This window comes from Daphnia carinata, chromosome 8 (genome assembly GCF_022539665.2).
Source record: "Daphnia carinata strain CSIRO-1 chromosome 8, CSIRO_AGI_Dcar_HiC_V3, whole genome shotgun sequence".
Taxonomy (NCBI): domain Eukaryota; kingdom Metazoa; phylum Arthropoda; class Branchiopoda; order Diplostraca; family Daphniidae; genus Daphnia; species Daphnia carinata.
Window position 1 is genome coordinate 4,389,510 of NC_081338.1, and position 17,039 is coordinate 4,406,548.

The 17,039-nt window shown below is 43.8% G+C and overlaps 2 protein-coding genes and 1 long non-coding RNA gene across 3 annotated transcripts; 1 reads left to right on the plus strand and 2 right to left on the minus strand.

Moving 5' to 3' along the window:
• Positions 1 to 202: 202 nt before the first annotated feature.
• LOC130704270 (extracellular matrix organizing protein FRAS1-like) lies at positions 203 to 11,298 on the plus strand. The gene is made up of 15 exons (XM_057525749.2): positions 203 to 596; positions 4,101 to 4,205; positions 4,363 to 4,446; positions 4,524 to 4,678; positions 4,747 to 5,221; positions 6,232 to 6,303; positions 6,475 to 6,575; positions 6,678 to 7,893; positions 7,994 to 8,197; positions 8,517 to 9,190; positions 9,256 to 9,887; positions 10,060 to 10,129; positions 10,205 to 10,429; positions 10,488 to 10,667; positions 10,864 to 11,298. Exons 1-15 carry the CDS (start codon positions 521 to 523, stop codon positions 11,296 to 11,298), a joined length of 4,704 nt encoding a protein of 1,567 aa, XP_057381732.2. The 5' UTR covers positions 203 to 520.
• On the minus strand, positions 4,084 to 4,493 carry LOC132088241 (uncharacterized). The gene is made up of 2 exons (XR_009421636.1): positions 4,344 to 4,493; positions 4,084 to 4,245 (listed from the first exon to the last, which is right to left on the minus strand). It is a non-coding gene; the product is annotated as an uncharacterized LOC132088241 (long non-coding RNA).
• On the minus strand, positions 11,111 to 16,663 carry LOC130704271 (organic cation transporter protein-like). The gene is made up of 10 exons (XM_057525751.2): positions 16,003 to 16,663; positions 15,064 to 15,265; positions 14,145 to 14,403; positions 13,877 to 14,069; positions 13,241 to 13,346; positions 12,584 to 12,911; positions 12,384 to 12,505; positions 12,265 to 12,324; positions 12,013 to 12,194; positions 11,111 to 11,940 (listed from the first exon to the last, which is right to left on the minus strand). Exons 1-10 carry the CDS (start codon positions 16,416 to 16,418, stop codon positions 11,682 to 11,684), a joined length of 2,127 nt encoding a protein of 708 aa, XP_057381734.1. The 5' UTR covers positions 16,419 to 16,663; the 3' UTR covers positions 11,111 to 11,681.
• Positions 16,664 to 17,039: the final 376 nt, after the last annotated feature.

The following is a 17,039-nucleotide window of genomic DNA, read 5'->3' on the forward strand; positions in this document are numbered from 1 at the left end:
CAGTTCGGGAAGGCCCCGGAGGTGATAGAAGGCAACAGATATACACAAGAAGAGGCGTGTTTTCTTTTCTGCCTCTTTTATTTATTTTATTTGGTGTTCTTTTTCTCGTGTTGTGAGATCTTCCATACAGGCTGCTGCCGCCGCGCGGGGCCCGAAATTTAACTGAGAGAACACAACACACACACACAAAAAATGGATGCTGTATAGTTATATAGCGCTACAGTGGTACGAGTCACTAGCACACTGCCTTGCGCTGCGGCTTCATGCGGGCCTCTACTTGTTCCATTCTGATCAGTTCGTTGTTTGTTGGCGGCCAGAATGGCCGCTTGTTATATTGACTCTACTTTCTTTCGTCTTCGTCATCAAACATCATCAATTCGTCTGCTTCGGGTGAAGTGATTTTTAGATTCAAAAAAGTGGCCCCCTAAAGTCCCATCGTGACCATTAGACAATTCAAAGTTAAAAACTAAAATCGCAAAGACGCATTGAGACTATTAAAAAAAAAAAAAACGTTTTGAAAATGCGTTGTACAGTGCCCTGTTCGATGGTTGTCGTCCTGTCTTTCCTCTTAATTATCGGCGCATATTGTAAAGCAGGTAAACGAAAAATGAATTGTTTTTTTTTTTTCTTGTCCATTTTCTTTGGGCAAAATGTTGCACGCGGAGGAGGGCATAGATAAAAGCAATCAGTGGTACACACACGTATCGTGGCTTTTCAAAACACAGTCACGTAGCGCACAAAGGGGCATTTGAACGCGTAGAAAGTGAGGAGGCCGTGAACGCCGCCTAAGTATTATTATTACGTTTTTTGAACGAAACGCGGCGGGCCGCACCTCCACTTATTTTTAGGGGGGAGGTGGGAGGTTGGCCAAAAAAAAAGGGGGGGAAGACATAGAGATAGGAGCTCCGCGTATCCATTCACCAATTTGATGTATCGAAACGGACGTGCGGCTGCGCAATTGGAATACCAAAATACAAAGGCTATTTCCTTTTTCTTTTTTTTTTTTTTTGAAATTCCCGCCATTTCTAACTACACGATAGCCTAGAATCTCAACTGGTAGGTCTCGTGAGTTGTTTCATTTGATTTCATCCCTGCCACCCGAAAAAATCTAATTTTAGCGACGAGTCGAAAAAAAAAAAGAGACGAAAGAAAATGTTCCAAAAAAAAAAAGGGGGGGGGGGAATAACATGCGGCGACAGATGAAGCTGTCTTCCTTCACACTCTTTTATGTACCTCGCACGGCGATTTCTTATTCCCCCATCACCAATCGTACCTGAATTATGCTATACATTTGCACCCCACTAATGGACAGAGATGCAAATTAGGAATCTGGGGGCCATTAACACCCGTCCTTTCAGAAAAAAAAAAAAAAGAGACACGAAAAACCAATTTCCCCTCTTTCGACTTGTACGAACAGAAAAAAGATGTGTCTATGGTACATATTGGCCCAACCCCATTTTGGTGGTAGTGCGCCGTGGTGATGAATGGGTCAATGAAGTTTCGCCTCTTCGCTGATTCTCTATGCGCGCCCAACAACCGAAAACATTTGCCAAGAAGGTCACGACGATGCAGAGCCAAAAAAAAAAAAATATTTCGAACCCGAGTGCGTCCTTTTTTTACTACCCGTCTAGTAGTAGGCTCTTACAACACACACACACACTAGTGGGATACATACGACTCATTAAAAAAATCTTAAGGATGCTGGAAATAACATATACTAGTTCGAACTATTATTACTAGACTGCATAACGCACACAGTTTTTTTTCGGGAGGGGAATATATAATATTCATTTCAGGACAGCCGTTGATGAGTCAGCCGCGTTTCACTTTGTCGGCTCGTTAACTCGTTTTCTTTTAAATATGAGGAAGGAGAGTTTTTCGCATTTCGCTTCGGTTTGTGTGTCTTTTTTTTTTTTTTTTTTTTGTTGCTACGAAAACAAATTTAGTTGCGCAATCTTCGCAACAACAACATCATCCGTCATCATACGATGATGGGAATTCCTTGCATTTACTCAGTTTTCTGATAGCTCTCAATCTTTCAGCGTATAATTGAGGGAGCGGCAAATTTGCAGCTGCGGGGGCAAAAAGAGTTGGCAACAATTGGCGCAAAACAAAACAAAAAATGAGAGAATTGTAGTAAATGGTAATAAGGACGTGTGTGCAAGTACGGTTGGCTATATCAATCGAAATAGGAGTGGAGAGATGTTGTTTTTTGCCTACTCGACCTTGACAGCAAGCAGAAGAGAAAAAAAAAATGATTAAAATAAAATGCCCGACGCCGCTGACCGACGCCGCTATCTTCCTCATCTCTTGCCATGTTTGATGATGGAGCGGCCAGAGGGGGCACTACTCTCTCTCCATGTTTTTTTCTACAAATATATACCCGGCCTCTACAAAGCTAGATATACTATACACATTTTTGTGTGTGTGAATGTATGAATACAATAATAATAGCTGGGTTCTGATCAATGAATATGCGAATGTTGAAGAACGTGCAGCTGGCTGCTCCCCCACAAAACGGGGAAAAAAAAAAGTTGGCAAAAAAAAAGAAGAAAATGTTTGGCATGAATGAACGGACATTGGAAGGGGCCGTCTCTCTCATTTGAATATTCCAATCGTGTGAATAAAACCCAAACCGGCTAAAAAAGAAAACACAAATCTACGATGTCGCCTGCCTTCCGTTTTTTTTTTAAACCTATACGACCTCTAAAAAAAAAAAAAAAAAACTCAGGTAACCCTAATCGATCATCAGCTGTAAAAAGACGCAATAAAAAAATGGGGGCCAGGACGCAAGTTGTCGTCAAAATAAAGAAACATCTTACCGTGCCCATTTTGTAGATTTTGTGTGTTTATGCGAAACTCCCTGGTCTATGCGCCTGTTCAACTCGCTTCCGGTTATGACGTCAGAAACAGTCCGTGGGCATGGGTTCGCATAAGAATCCGTCGCGGAAGGCCCACGTTTCCTCTTCCGGTTTTCTGAACATGCCCTGCAAAAAAATCACAAAAAGAAATTGATATTTAAAAACAAATGTTAAAAAAAAAATAAATAAAAGATTTAAATTGACAAACGTGGGGATTCAAGGAAAGGGGATATTCCAAAATGTTGGAACGCATCCAGCATCGAAATTCCAAATATCCTGAAAGGGATCGGGGCATTTGAGTGTCACAAAATTCCCCCCCCCCTTCAAAAAAAAAAAAAAAAAAGAAACAAGAACTTGGGGACAAGAGGATTCAAGTCAAACTATTTGCCGACAATAATTTCAAGGTAAAAAACGTGGAATGAAGATATTCAACGAGTGAAAAGGGAAAAGCCTGGGATGAGCTGTCGCAAAACTTTGTGCTGAGACCATCAACTAAATGAGCAGACGTCCCACTCACGCGCGGCCGTGGCAAGTATAGCTCCACACTACTTCTTACTAGGAATGTTGACTCAGCATCAGCAGCCGGGCACTGCTACATAGCTGATGTCTCTTTCTCTCACAAGACGTGCTGGATATTTGTGTGAGCGAGGTCGTGTAATTTACGTCCGACTTCATTACACAAGTGTTTCAACCCCTCCGCCTACACACCTCACTATCCGCGCTGTCTTAACGATGCCAACAACCACACACACACAAGAACATTTCAACAAAGTCTATTTGGTTTCGCTTTCATTTGAAAAAGTAAGACACTCTTGTGAAAAAAAAAAAAAAAAAAGAGGATCTTGGCCTGACATGTGATGGCGTGTCTAACACGCACTCACAATCAGGAACAACGTCTTTCTTTTTTGTCTCCCCCTGTTTGTTTGGTGTCTCGAGAGCACTCAAAACAAAAGAGCTAGTTTATGCAATCAGTAAATAAATCTTACTTCTTTTTTTTTTAAGAGAAGAGCTATAAATCGGTTGTAGTGCAGCGCTCAAGGCAAATTGTTGGGTAACGCTGCACACGTAGACGCTACATGTGTACACAGGGCAAGCGTGTTTGTACATGTAGATAAATCTGCGGGGGGGCATGGAAGATTGGTGACCTATGCATATTTTTGTTTTTGTTTGTGTGCATTTTCAACTGATGTAAAAACCAGTTTTTTTTGGGGGGGTGTATTAAAAACTTACGCATAATAGATTCCAGCAGTTGTCCAGAAGGCTGCATCTGCGCTGATGTTTCGGCCAGCAATGGAAAGCTGGAATGCCGGCGCTGTCGTCCTGGATATCACCAGTCAAAAACAGGTATATGCCCCATAACGTCCACAATCGATCTCTATCTAGTCTGCACATCATAATTGCACGCATGAAAAGGAAAAAAAAAAAAACAAAGAAAAAATTTGAATTTCTTTTGGCAAGTCACGAAAATGAAAACAAACATACCTTTTGGCGGATTTTGTAGATAAAGGACGGCCAAAATGCAGTCAGCAGGAGGTCCAATTCCAGCAAGATGGACCACTCATGTCGATACCGTCTGTTCGAGAAGGTTTTTCGTTTTTTTTTCATTGCATTTCGTTCCATTGTTTGTAAATTTCGTTTTAAAAAATCATTTAAAAAAAAAAGGTGATGTGGTAACAATATCTGAACGTTACTTTGTCGTCCTCGATGCGGCTGTTGACAAGGAGACGGTCGAGTACATTCTAGCCCGCCCAACTCAAATGGGCTCCATTCTGCTGTCCGGCAAAGTCCTCCAAATAGGCGACACCATCACCCGAAATGTAAATGACGCATGAATCATATGATTTCCTCCTGTTTAAAATTATAACGTTGTCAAAAAATGAATTAGGACGTGATCCAAGGTAGATTGAGCTTCAGAGCAGACAAGGAAGTGGGCTGGTTACCTGCTCAGGATCGCCTCTTCTGGAACGTTTCGGCTGCAAAACGGGACGACATGGACGAGAAAAATGGCAGAGGACGGAATGTTTTGGTGAACGGTAGAGTGTTGGATTCGAGTGGGAAAGTTCTCAGACGGACTGAGGATACAATAAAACGGGCCAGAGATGAGAACGGAGCTGGTGGATTAGCTCCACTTCCGAGGGTTCCTCTTCGACCCGAATCGCTTATGATCGCTATTGAACCGAGAGACAATCAATCGCCGGATGTCGTGGTTCACGGTGAAGTGAATGTCGATGAAGGAGCCACTGAAATTCTTTCTCCAGACATCATCTCCGTCAACGACAGTGACACGCGTCCGGTTGACCTGGTCGTGGTAATCAACGATGGACCGAAACACGGTTACCTGGAGGTCAGGGATAGATCAGGTGAGAAGTTTTTGTTTGTTAATTTTTGAAATCAAGTATTAAATCATTGGAAAAACCTACACAAGATGAGCTGTTGCTACTTTTTGCCATTGAAGGGGGGGGGGGGGGGGGGGGCATTGATAGTACAGAAAATAAGGAAGGAAGGTCAATTGTTGTTGTGAGCTGAATGCCAAGAGGGAATGTTTCTTTTGACAGCTGGGGGTGTCCCTTTATAATGGAGTGTGTGGAGACAATTCAGCCACCTTCCATGCCAGTTCTAAAAGCCTTGAGATATGGAGGCTGGCACATAGCAGCATTGACCGTGCATAATTACAAGGTACAAGTATATCTATAGGGATAAATCTGACTTACTGTTTCGGGATGCTGCAGTGTCTTTATGGGTAGCCTGTGTACCACAAGATGATGAATGGGCATTTGTGGGCCCAACCCTCTTGTGTTCTGTAACAAAAAATACATACACACACAGCACACACATCAAAAAAGAAAGAAAATAGTAATGAATGACTGAGGGATTTCATGGGTCGTTCGACCATGACGAGTGTATGTATTAATACATACCACAAGGCGGCTGATGTGATCTCCTTGCAGCTCGAGATGATGATGAGATTTTCACGTGATTGAAAACGAGATAAATTATAGAGTGATCAGACGCTGTTGCTGTGTATCGCAGCCTTCGTACTAAGTTTTACATCATCATCAAGTCGGAAAAAAAGGGTTTCAGGGCATCTCAAGACATTGATGATGAAGTCACTTTTTCATGCGAACAGCCCCTAGGAGTTGGTGCGCACATTTCGAGTACAGGGAAGTGATTAAAAAAAAGGGCGCCAAGTTATATTTCACGTGTCAGTTCTCCATAATCAATTAAGAGGTTTTTCGGCCATCATGAGTGTTGCCAAATCGTTTTGATTTTACGAATTAAATTTATTGTTTTCTTATCCTCACTTTTTTTTCTTTGAAATTAAATTAAATTAAAATTTTTTATTTCATTTATCATGGAAATAAACCAACAGGACAAAGGAAGGTGGTGACTGAATTTCCACTGTCAGCTTTGTTGGAGGAACAACTGAGCTACGTCCAGAACGGTAGGCATCTCTCAATAAGCTTTAGGATATATCTCTCTAAATGTGATTGCGATTGTTATCATTGACACTCTGTTTTTTCTTTACTTTATTCGAAATTGGTCAATTGTTGTCTGACTGCCATCGAAACCGGGAAATGAATTGCTTTGGCTTTTGTTTGCTTGAAAAATATAGACTACAAAGGTAGTGAACCTCGCCAAGACTCGTTTCGATTTCACGTTCGAGACACGTCAGGCAACCGATCGCCCCCAGCTCAACTAGATATTATCATAGAGGTAAAAAAAAAACTAAAAAAGGAAAAACGAATATTGCTTTTTGTCCATTTGAACTAAAAACTCTGGTCATCTATCTCAATTGTCATTGAATATGTCAAACAGAATGTGAACGACGAACCTCCACAAATCACGACGCGTCCATTGTTGCTGTCGATGGGCCAAGATCGTGTTGTCCTAACTGGAGATCATTTCGACATTCAAGATCAAGATAGTGACCCGTCTGATTTACAGGTCACGTTAGTTGCTCAACCGACAAACGGTCGATTGCAACGTTTCGATCCGTTGGCCAACAGTGACCGAACGTTGCAAGATGGCGAAACGTTTGACTATCAAGAACTGTTGGATGGAAACATTGCTTTTATCTCATCTGCCGAAGAATCACAGATCGTCTTTCAGGTGAGTGATGGCGATTCACCCAGCCAAGAAGTGACACTGCGTTACATCAACAAACAACAAGATGAAGAACTGTTCGGTCGAAGTGGAACAGCCACTCCTTGCATGATGGAATTCAACACGACCGAGTGGAAAGCCTTTGAAAGTTCTGGTATCGCCCCTATATCTGTGGTGCGCACCGGGGACTTGTCCATCACGTGCTCTGTCATCTGTTCAACTGAAGCCCAGTCAGCTGATGATTCAAAGGATTTTGAATCTCGACCTATGGCTGAATCTTCTCGAGTTTTCTTCCTTCGTGGGGTCACCATCATTTACTGTCCAGTTCAATTGAAAGACGATCATTTCTACGAAGGAGATGAAACGTTCTTAGCTCGATTGAGTCACCCCCAGGTGGAACAATTAGACACTAATGACCAGCAATCGCTTGCTGATCAACCAAACAAGATGGCTTCTTCATCCGCCGAGATTGGTTCACGCAGTCAATTGGCCGTTCGCATCCAAGATGATGAAGATGTCACACGAGTTCAATTCAATCAGTCCGTCTATCGTCCCAGCACGTCGCCAGGCGGTGAGTCAGTTACGTTGCACGTCGAAAGGACAGGCGATTTGCGATTTGCATCCAAAGCCTTTATCAGCAACGTGGACGGTAGCGCCAAGGAAGGCCGTGATTACGTCCTCAAAAGCCGTCAGAGCCTGGACTTTGCCCCAGGCGAACAATGGAGTTCATTAACGATCACCATTTTGCAGACAAGCAACAAAAATACGTGGCCTAGAAGTTTCCAAATCGTTCTCAATTCTGAGGACAGCATTAACGCTCAACTGGGCGCCAGCAAAACGTCAGCTACCATCTTAATACCCCCGGCAGTGACTTCCGGTCCGGCTCTTTTACCAGCCGAGCCCATCGTTGTTTCTCTTATGGATTACGGTATGAAAAACGGTAGTTATGTTGTTTATTTGTTTGAAAGAGAGAGTTAAAAGTTTTTTTTTTTTTTTTTGGGGGGGGGGGGGGGGGGGACCACCAACAGATCGTCTCGGTGCGGATCTTGACAAAAGGCCAACATCTGTTCCGGCTGGGTATCCGGTGGTGTGCGTCACACCTTGCGACCCCAAATATCCGCTGTACAACATTAGTACCCAAAGGCTGTGTCGTAGTATGGCTATTGATGTCTCCAAGATTCGCTTTTCATGGGAGATTTCGCCACCACTAAGCACCAGCAAAGAGTCATTAGGTGTGTAGCTCTCCTTTTATTGTTTTAAAATTATAAATGTAGATGTAAAACTCTTCATTAAGACATCCTTTTTGACGGGCTTTATCACATTGATGTCGGCTTCCTAATTTACATGTTGACGTAACATTTGCATGTTTCGTAACCGGCTGTGAAAAAAGGGGGCGAGTGATTTAATAAAATCCAGCCGAATCATTGTGACTGGCAGCATTTTTATTTTGCTGACAAAAAATGAAGTAGGTCACAATCGGCTGGAGAAAACTCTTTCATGCACATCTCCCTTTTATTTTTCGCTATTTTGATCGTGCGTCATTTGTTCCAGGTGAAACGACAACAGGTCCGTTTTACCGACTGAGTGAACCGACGGCCTTCAGTGGCGTGGAAGATCGGGTGCTGGACGCCGTGTTCTTTCGTCACGACTTCAGGGTTCGTTGCGTAGCGCAACCTGTCCGTTTAGATCCGGGAATGATGGTCGGACCGGCATCTAAAAGTCGTCCAGTCACCGTTTCAGGCCAGTCCGGTCTTTGCCCACCTTTCTCCCCTAGCAGTATCTCGTTTGACGATGCCACAACGGACGTGATGGTAGCCGGACAACAACCCTTCTCCGCCTCGCTGTCTTACATCAATGCAAGCGATGCCCAGCACCCGGACACGATGCGCATTCAAGTCGTTGTGCCTCATTCCGACGGATTGATACCCATTCTTTCCACACAGCCCCTTCACGGCATCCGGCACATCATGAACGAGCCTGCCTATCGTTCCCATCACCGATGTTCCAATCTCCATCCGTCGATGGGCTTCCTGGACGGAGGTGAAAACGAGAACTCGACGTCAACGAAATTGCCTTTTGAATTCTCGAAAAACATCCGGCAAGAATCGGCTGTCCGCCTCTATCGCCATCTGGATTCGACCGGATGTCTGTGGCATTTCGAAGCTTGGTACAGCATGACCGAACTGATCCAGCTGTGCGGCGGTCAAGTCACATCCAATTTTCAGGTTTTTGCAAAAACAAAAAAATCTCAAATTAAAAGGATGTCATTTTCATTTTGAAATTCCAACAGACGATGAATCGAGGACAGGTGCAAGTCACTGTCAGGGTGCCTTTGTACGTGACGCTCATCGGCGCATCGACGGGCAGCCATCAGAGCTGGACCAGTGTCGAACACCAAACAGAAATGGAATTTTCATTCTCCTACGCCTCAGTTCTTCTGGGCCAGCGTGGAGTGACGGAATCCAAGCTGGCCTTGGCCGTCCAGCCACACGTGACGCGAGTCCGGACTGATCCGAACAACGGCCGTTTAGTGGTCGAATTTCAAACAGAGACTCGATTCACCGGACGCTATCTTGAGGCTGGAAGTCGATTATTAAGCCCGACACATCATCATTTCGTGGCTGGACAATTGCTGGGCTTCGACCTGGAACTGATGTGGAATCAAATCTACCCAACCGGAGCAACGTTCCAGAAATGGAGGGCTGTGTCAAATTACACGCTGCAAGACTACACGGGCAACTACACGCTGGTCCTGGCTCCTTGCCCAGCGTCCCCCGATCAACCGCAACAGACTCAGCCCAACAAATTCGGCCGTCTGGTCAACAAGAAAGAAGACTGTCAAACAGCTGATGCCTTTAACGTCACTCTACCCATTCATTACCAGCAGCCATTCCGACCGGAACCTGTCCACTACTCTCTAGAGTGAGTCCCTTTCTCTAATACCATGTCCTTCTAAAAATCCTATAGTATTTTGGCATGGTGGTCAAACTTTAACTGCCCCTTGATTGTTTCAAGGCGTTTTTGCGGTTTTACCCATTTCAGTTTGTGCAATCATCGTGAATGGCTATCTAATTAGTGATTAATGATCGTACAGGACCACGTTCCAGTTGACTAATGACGTCCGAGCGTTCCTCAGAAAACCGCGCAGCATCAACGATATCAAAGTAATTACAAGTTAAACCCATTTTCGGGATGCATATATTGATGATGTCGTGATTGCACACGAAAAAAAAACACAGGATGCCGAGTTTGAAGGTTCGTTCCACAATGGAGAACGGGTCTACGGTCGAGTCCTTTGGCATCCGAGTAACGAGCTGTCGCCCGGTTACCGACTTTGGATTGAGAAACTGTACTTGTGCGCCGGCCGTGACGGCTACGTTCCACTTTTCGAGCCCAACGCTGAACGGCCTCAGTTCGGTTGCCTGGAGAACTCACAGCGACTGAAATATCGTCTACTTTTACTGGTTTGTTTTTAAAAACGATCTCGTGCTGTTTATATTTGAATGAAATGTTTTGTAACAGGATCGTGAGGACCCCTACGGAAGTGACAAGGCCGTTCAGGGTCTGTCACTCGATGCCAAATTTGCCAGTCAAGTGGATCAACTCCGCACGGGAATGGCCCATTTGCCTAACATGGACGGCTTCGTTTTCAGCGTCGATCCGCTGTTCCAGTTAGAGCCTGGCATTCGTTGGTTTCTCCAGGTAAAAAAACAAGCCAAATTTGCATGTCAATCACACAGTTTAAAAAATAATTGACGATGAGCTACTTAAAAATCCCGGCGATAGGGAAGGCACTGGCCTAGTTTGATTAACATCTCGTTTTCCCTGACCCCCTTCCTTCGGGACCTTTCACCATTATAAAAATTTAATTTGAAACAATTCAATTGGGATTCATTAGGTTTCGTATTCGGTGCAACCGGTGACTGGAAGCGGCTCGATGTTTCGATGGAAGCGACAGGAAGCCGGAAGCCAACAAACTCGTCGGGGTACCAACATGCGTTTTCTCCCGCTGGATTGGCCTGGGTCCGGCGATTCACGCAACTCCAGCGGCAGCCACGACGGCGATCAAACGCCGGCCGTTTTAGCTTCGACGCTGCTGTTGAGTGCCGGCCTCTTGGTTATTCTAGTCATGGCCGTTTTGATCGTATTCTCCGTGTATTACCGACCGACACAACACAAAAACAAGGACAGTAGCGATCAAAAGAGCTCCGGTGTAGGAGCGAGTTCGGCGCAGGACGATGAGGAAGACAATGAAGCGACTCCGATGAAAGCTCTCAATAACAACGGACGGATGGCCAGCACTTCTGCATCCGTCAAAATAACCCTGGTTTAAGGAAAAGCCACAACACACACGCACAACACGACGTACACACACATACACACACAACAGACGTACATTTATATATATATATATATATATACTGTATACTACCATGAGAAAATGTTAATCCCCCGCCTTCCAATTTTAATTTGAAGAACATCACAGCAGGCACATTGTCTTATTATGAACGCGCTTATTTGTTTGCCCTTGGTGTGTAAGAAAACGTTTTTCTTTTGTTTTTTTAAACATCATATCCATCCTCCCACCTGATGACACACGCACCTTATTGCACCATAACGATTTAATACGATTGTAAAAAAAAAAAATTCTAAAAAAAAAATTAAAATCGATAATACAAAACCAATGGATTTCGTTTTGTTCCAGTTGACACACACTCAGGGCTTTGCGTGTGAAGTTAACGCTCGCTTGTCGGTCGATAACGATGTCGTTTGTCTGACGGGCTCCTTCTCGTTCACGTTGTGCGTTTGACGTCGTTGACGTGCCAACAAACTGGACCGGAAGCCTTCGCCTCGGATGGAAGCCCTTAATGAATTAACACGATGGGCAGGTGCGCGGACAAACCTGGGACTAATCGCCGTCGTATCGGTGGTGGCAGCAGGTGATTCGCCAATCGAACTTGAATCAGGTGTGATCCTATAAAAATGGATCAAAGATTGAAACCTTTCGTAATAAAATGGCGGACATGTTTTTTTTTTTTTCACGTACTCCACTGGTCGTTGACAACAAGGGAAATCCCAGAAACTTTGATCTTTGCCAAAGTTTTCACCATCCTCGATCGTCTCCGGCAGAACGGCGCCCAGCGTTTCGGGCAACATGAGCCCAACGACAGCACCGATCAGGGCCAGCAATCCGAGAATGGTAAGTGGCAACATCGGACTAATTCGAGCCTATCAATCGCATTCAAATTTATAAACAATAGCTTTTTGAAAATGAAAAGAAGTTTTTTTTTTTTTTTACGAGATCAACGATGTAGGGTGAAACAATGGCCGCAACGTATCCAGCAATGTGAACGTAAGCCTATTCGAATTAAAAATGATTACAATAGCAAATGAAAGTGAAAGTCGGAGATCACTTACAATGCCCTGGGCACGAACGGACGTCGGTATCAGTTCGGCGCCATATTGCAAGCCGATGTTGAAAGTGATGTTGACGCAAAAACGGCCAATGATGGCCAAAACGGCCGTCGTAACAGCTTGATCTGCTCGAAAGAGAAATTTTCAAAAAAGAGTTTAAAAAAACCAAAATTGGCACGGCCATTTTCATACGTCTCGCTTACTATTGGGTACGGCCAAAGTGGCCAAACTGAAAATGGCCGCAAAGAGGAGAGATCCGAAGGCCAATGCTCGGCGACCCCAGCGGTCCAGGAAGAAAACCAGGACCAAATCGGCTGGAAGTTCCGTGACGGACGCCACGCTGAACGTCAGAAAGACGCTCAATCCTAAATTGGCCGTGTTGCGGGCGTGACCATCGTACACGACGGCAATCAAGGCCCAGAGCAACGTCAGCAGGATGGTGTTCCGTCTGAGCCGAGGCGTCCGGAGTAAATCGAGTACCGTTTGTGCGGGCTCGTTCGAGCTGGCCTGAATAGCCTCTTCAGTTGAAGTCTATGAATAGGGCCATTGTTGCCCCCCCAAATTTTACAAAACGTATGAATATGCAAATCAAGTAATGCGATTTTCATGATAAAAAGAGACATGGCAAAATAAGGAAATGCGGATGACGCACTTTGGAAATCGTTATCCTCCTTTTGTACCGTGTCAACCTTAATTCAGCTAAACAAAACGTGTGATCCTTGCCGTAAATATAAAAACAGCAATCGCAGTCACGTGACTTGCACAAAATTCTCAATCAGTAATGAATTCAGGTTTTTTTTTTTTTTTAATTCCTGACCGGATGATGGAAGAGGATCGATGTGAAGGAGTGAATCAATCACCTTGAGCTGTTTGTAGACACTCTCGTCGACCTGCTTCTTGTTGATGCGAGCGAAGGTCCTCAATATGGATATGGCCCGGTCCGCTTGCCCTTGAGATAGCAACCACCTGTCAAGAGAAGCACGAACGGTATATTTTTTTTTTTTTAGACTGTATTTTCGAAATGAACCAGCCAAAAAATCTCTTGCCAAATCTATTTTTTTTTTCGTCTACATTTGCGTTCCACATTTGTTTAATGTTATTGAGATATATTTTTTTTGGGCGCATGTGTGACGGATGGTCGAACCCTCCCCAGAGCGAAACGAGAAATGTAGGACATGAATTTCAATCGAACCTTGGCTATTTTCAACGTCATTCGGATAAGAATCTAAATTAAATTTCCTTAATTTTTCGATTGACATACTCCAAAAAGACTTAGGCCTTTTGACGAAGGCAAGTAATTGTTGTAAAAAAAAAAGAAAACTTAAAACAATGTTAAAATGTAGGCCATGCTCTGCCAAGTGAATGAAAAGCATTTTCACTTTTGGGGATATCGTTGAGCAATTCATTCCCCCACCCCCTTTTTTAAGGTGCGCTACACGTGCCATTTAAAACAAATCCGGAACACACTGTTTGAAAATTTCAAAGTATAATTTTACCTTGCACTTTCGGGAACGATCCAGTAAGCGATGACGACAGTGGCCATTGGAAGGGCTGTTGCCAAACTCAACATTCGCCAATCGCTGATGGCCCAAGCGATCCAGGGCAATAAGGTCGTACCAGCCGTGTAGAACAAGGCGATAGACAAATTAGCCACCAGAGTCCGGTAAGTGGGTCCCACGTATTCCAGCACTTTTACGTCATTAAATCATTAGCATATCGTGAAAGAATGTAATTATCGTGAGCGGTTAGATTTTCAAAACTCACCGAGAATGTACATGAGCGTGAACGCGTTGTCGAAGGCGATGCCCATCAGGAAACGGGAAAAGGCGAACAAGCCGAAACTGTTGGAGACGGCCGTTATGATGCCGGCCAATGCGCCGATCAAGTTGCACAAGATGAGGGCAGGAATGCGGCCGAAACGATCGGCGATGTAACCGAGGACGATGCCACCGATGATGCTCCCCAGAAAGAAGACGGCCTGTGCAAATGGAGCGTGACCGGTCTTGTCACACACCCAATTGTTCTTAATAAATAAAAAACATTTTTGAAAATTAAAGGACGATAATAAATAATAGGTTTGCCTATCTAAATTATAAATTGCGTTTTCGATTGATTGATAACTGTGAAACCGCTCAATTTCATATTGGGGGAAAGAAAGCCGAAGCCAAGTCAATTATGCAAATGATTTTAGACGGTGTGGGATGTAAAATAGACATGTCAGGATTTTCGAGAACGTTGTGAAACGGTAAAAAATAAAAAGATACCCTGCTGTTGTTTGTTCGTAGGGGAATGCGCAAATGTTTCAAAAATAAAGGAATGAACTAAAAACAGGCACGATTTTATCGTGTTCTTTTCCCCCAATTATTGAGAAATCGTGAGAACCAAACGTAAATTCCAAAACAAGAACACGATCACCGATTTTTGTTTTGGGATATGCTAATTTTCGGGACTGTCGGTGGCCATTGCAAACAGCCGTGAAAGAACCACTATATATAGTTCTTTTCCTCACGTTTTTACTCATCGCGTGCAAGTCGAACCGTGAAAGCGTTTACGTATGGCGATGAGGTAACAACGTCAAGGTGATCAACATTACGCAGTTATATGGAATAAACAATGAAGGAATAATCAGGATGACGTCATTTATAGTTTAAATAATTATGTCTAACGTTTCTTTTCTACTGACCTCTGTGACGGCTGAATGATAACGGATTTGTTCCAGGTCGTAATCCCATCCATATCGGCACGGGGTCGTCGGCCATGTCCCGTTCGGTACCAATCCCTCACGCAGGACTAAGTCATAATCGACATCGTACATCGTGCAACTATCGAAGGCGGGGGGTCCGCCCAACACGGTCTGCGTCACCAGTGGGATGCTAATTTCTCTCCTACGTGCATTAATTCAAATTGCAAATAGATCAAAGAGCCATTTCTTATTTACATGCAAAGTTGCCCGCATTGGATAGGTTGAGATGCAAATGATAACAACAACTAGTTTGATTTCTCATCGAAAAGCACGTTGCGCAAAACGGGGCAACCCATCCTAGAAATTCAGGCTAGATTTCGAAAAAGAAGAAGCGTGATTGCTTCAGGCTATTAATGCGGTCTACATGTAATCACCCAATGTTTCGTAACAGATTTTTCCCTTTTCTCTTTCCGCAAAGCAGCGGCAACATGTTGGAAATGAAGATTGAGCATCCCTCTCCCCTCGCATGACATTGAACTTAAAGTGCTGCACTCATTAGCCATTTGTTGGCGCAATCGACCTTGCCTTACCAATTCATTTCGCAAACGTATTTGCACAGCGTTCCCCCTCGTTAATTGTCCCCTCTTCGAATCACGTCAAAAAAGAAAAAGAGATTATCAATCTCGATTAAACCAATTTCCAAAAGGAAAACATCTTTTTTTTTTGCGCATGGCTTTCTCTTTTTTTTTTCGTGCAAACTTTTGGACGATTATCTTTTATCCCTATCAGCCGGATGTCCTTCTAAAATGACCTTTGTCTCAAAAACGATGATGGATTTTTCCAACGGCATTATTATTAACGCCGTTGGAAAAATTCTGAAAATGTTGAACTTTGACTTCGCCAAGGATAAACGGAAAATCTATTTGAAAATAGGCTTACTTTTGAGTCAGGTTGAGACCTGATTGATTGAGCTGCGGGACGTGACAGGTGTGAACGTCGATGAGCGTGATAAACACCTGGCTGAAGTAGGCAAAGGCCAGGAAAAAGCAGAACGGAGCAGTCAGAAAGAACAGGACGATTTGATATGTTCCAAACTCGCCGACGTGAGGCAGGACATCATCGAAATCTATCAGCTGATTGTTGTCTTCGTTCGATAAAGGCGCGTCGTTCGGATGATCGGCGATCTTCTTCAACGATCCCGACTGTTCGATGATGCGCAGCGCCGGCGGTGAGCTCACCGTCATTCCAATTTTCGAATGAGGTCGAATCTCTTTCGAACTTGAATTCGTTTCGTCTTCATCATTGACCCATGCTAAATTATCCACTCCACCGAAATGCAATTTATGATTCGCCATTATTTTGTTATGAAAAATAATACAAATAATCAAATTAAAATTAAATAATTAAAACAAAAGGAAAACAAAAATTGCGTCGTCGATGTGAAAGTTTTTCAAGTGCTGGAAAGTGACAGATTAATGGAATGCGATTGTCCACAATCTTTAACACTAACAGAAGGCATTCGGACGGCGCCACGCACGAGAAAGAAACACCTGCACTAGGAGCTTCTGTTTACAAACAGAGAGAGAGAGCCACACGATGTGTTATGATCTAGTTTCATCGGTCGACTAACGACTTCTACGACAGCCCCTCCGCCTTTCAATGAGAAATCCCTACCATGAAAAAAAAAAAAGGAAAGGAACTGGAAAAAAAATAAAAATAAGCAACCAAGTGCGAGCTTGCGCATAGGCCCTGCGGGAGAATTGGATGGCCCGTTGAGAGCGTGAAAGAAAAAGGAAAACCCTGAGAAGAAGGGGGGGGGGAGGGGAGAAATATTGTCGAGTTCTTATGATAACGCTGCCGTGCGTGAAACACCAGAAAACAAAACAGCAACGCCTTTTTCTTCACTTCAATTTCTAAAAATTGTTTTTAAAGAGCTGGAGAATCACGTTCATGGCCTCGTGAATTTCATTTTTTTT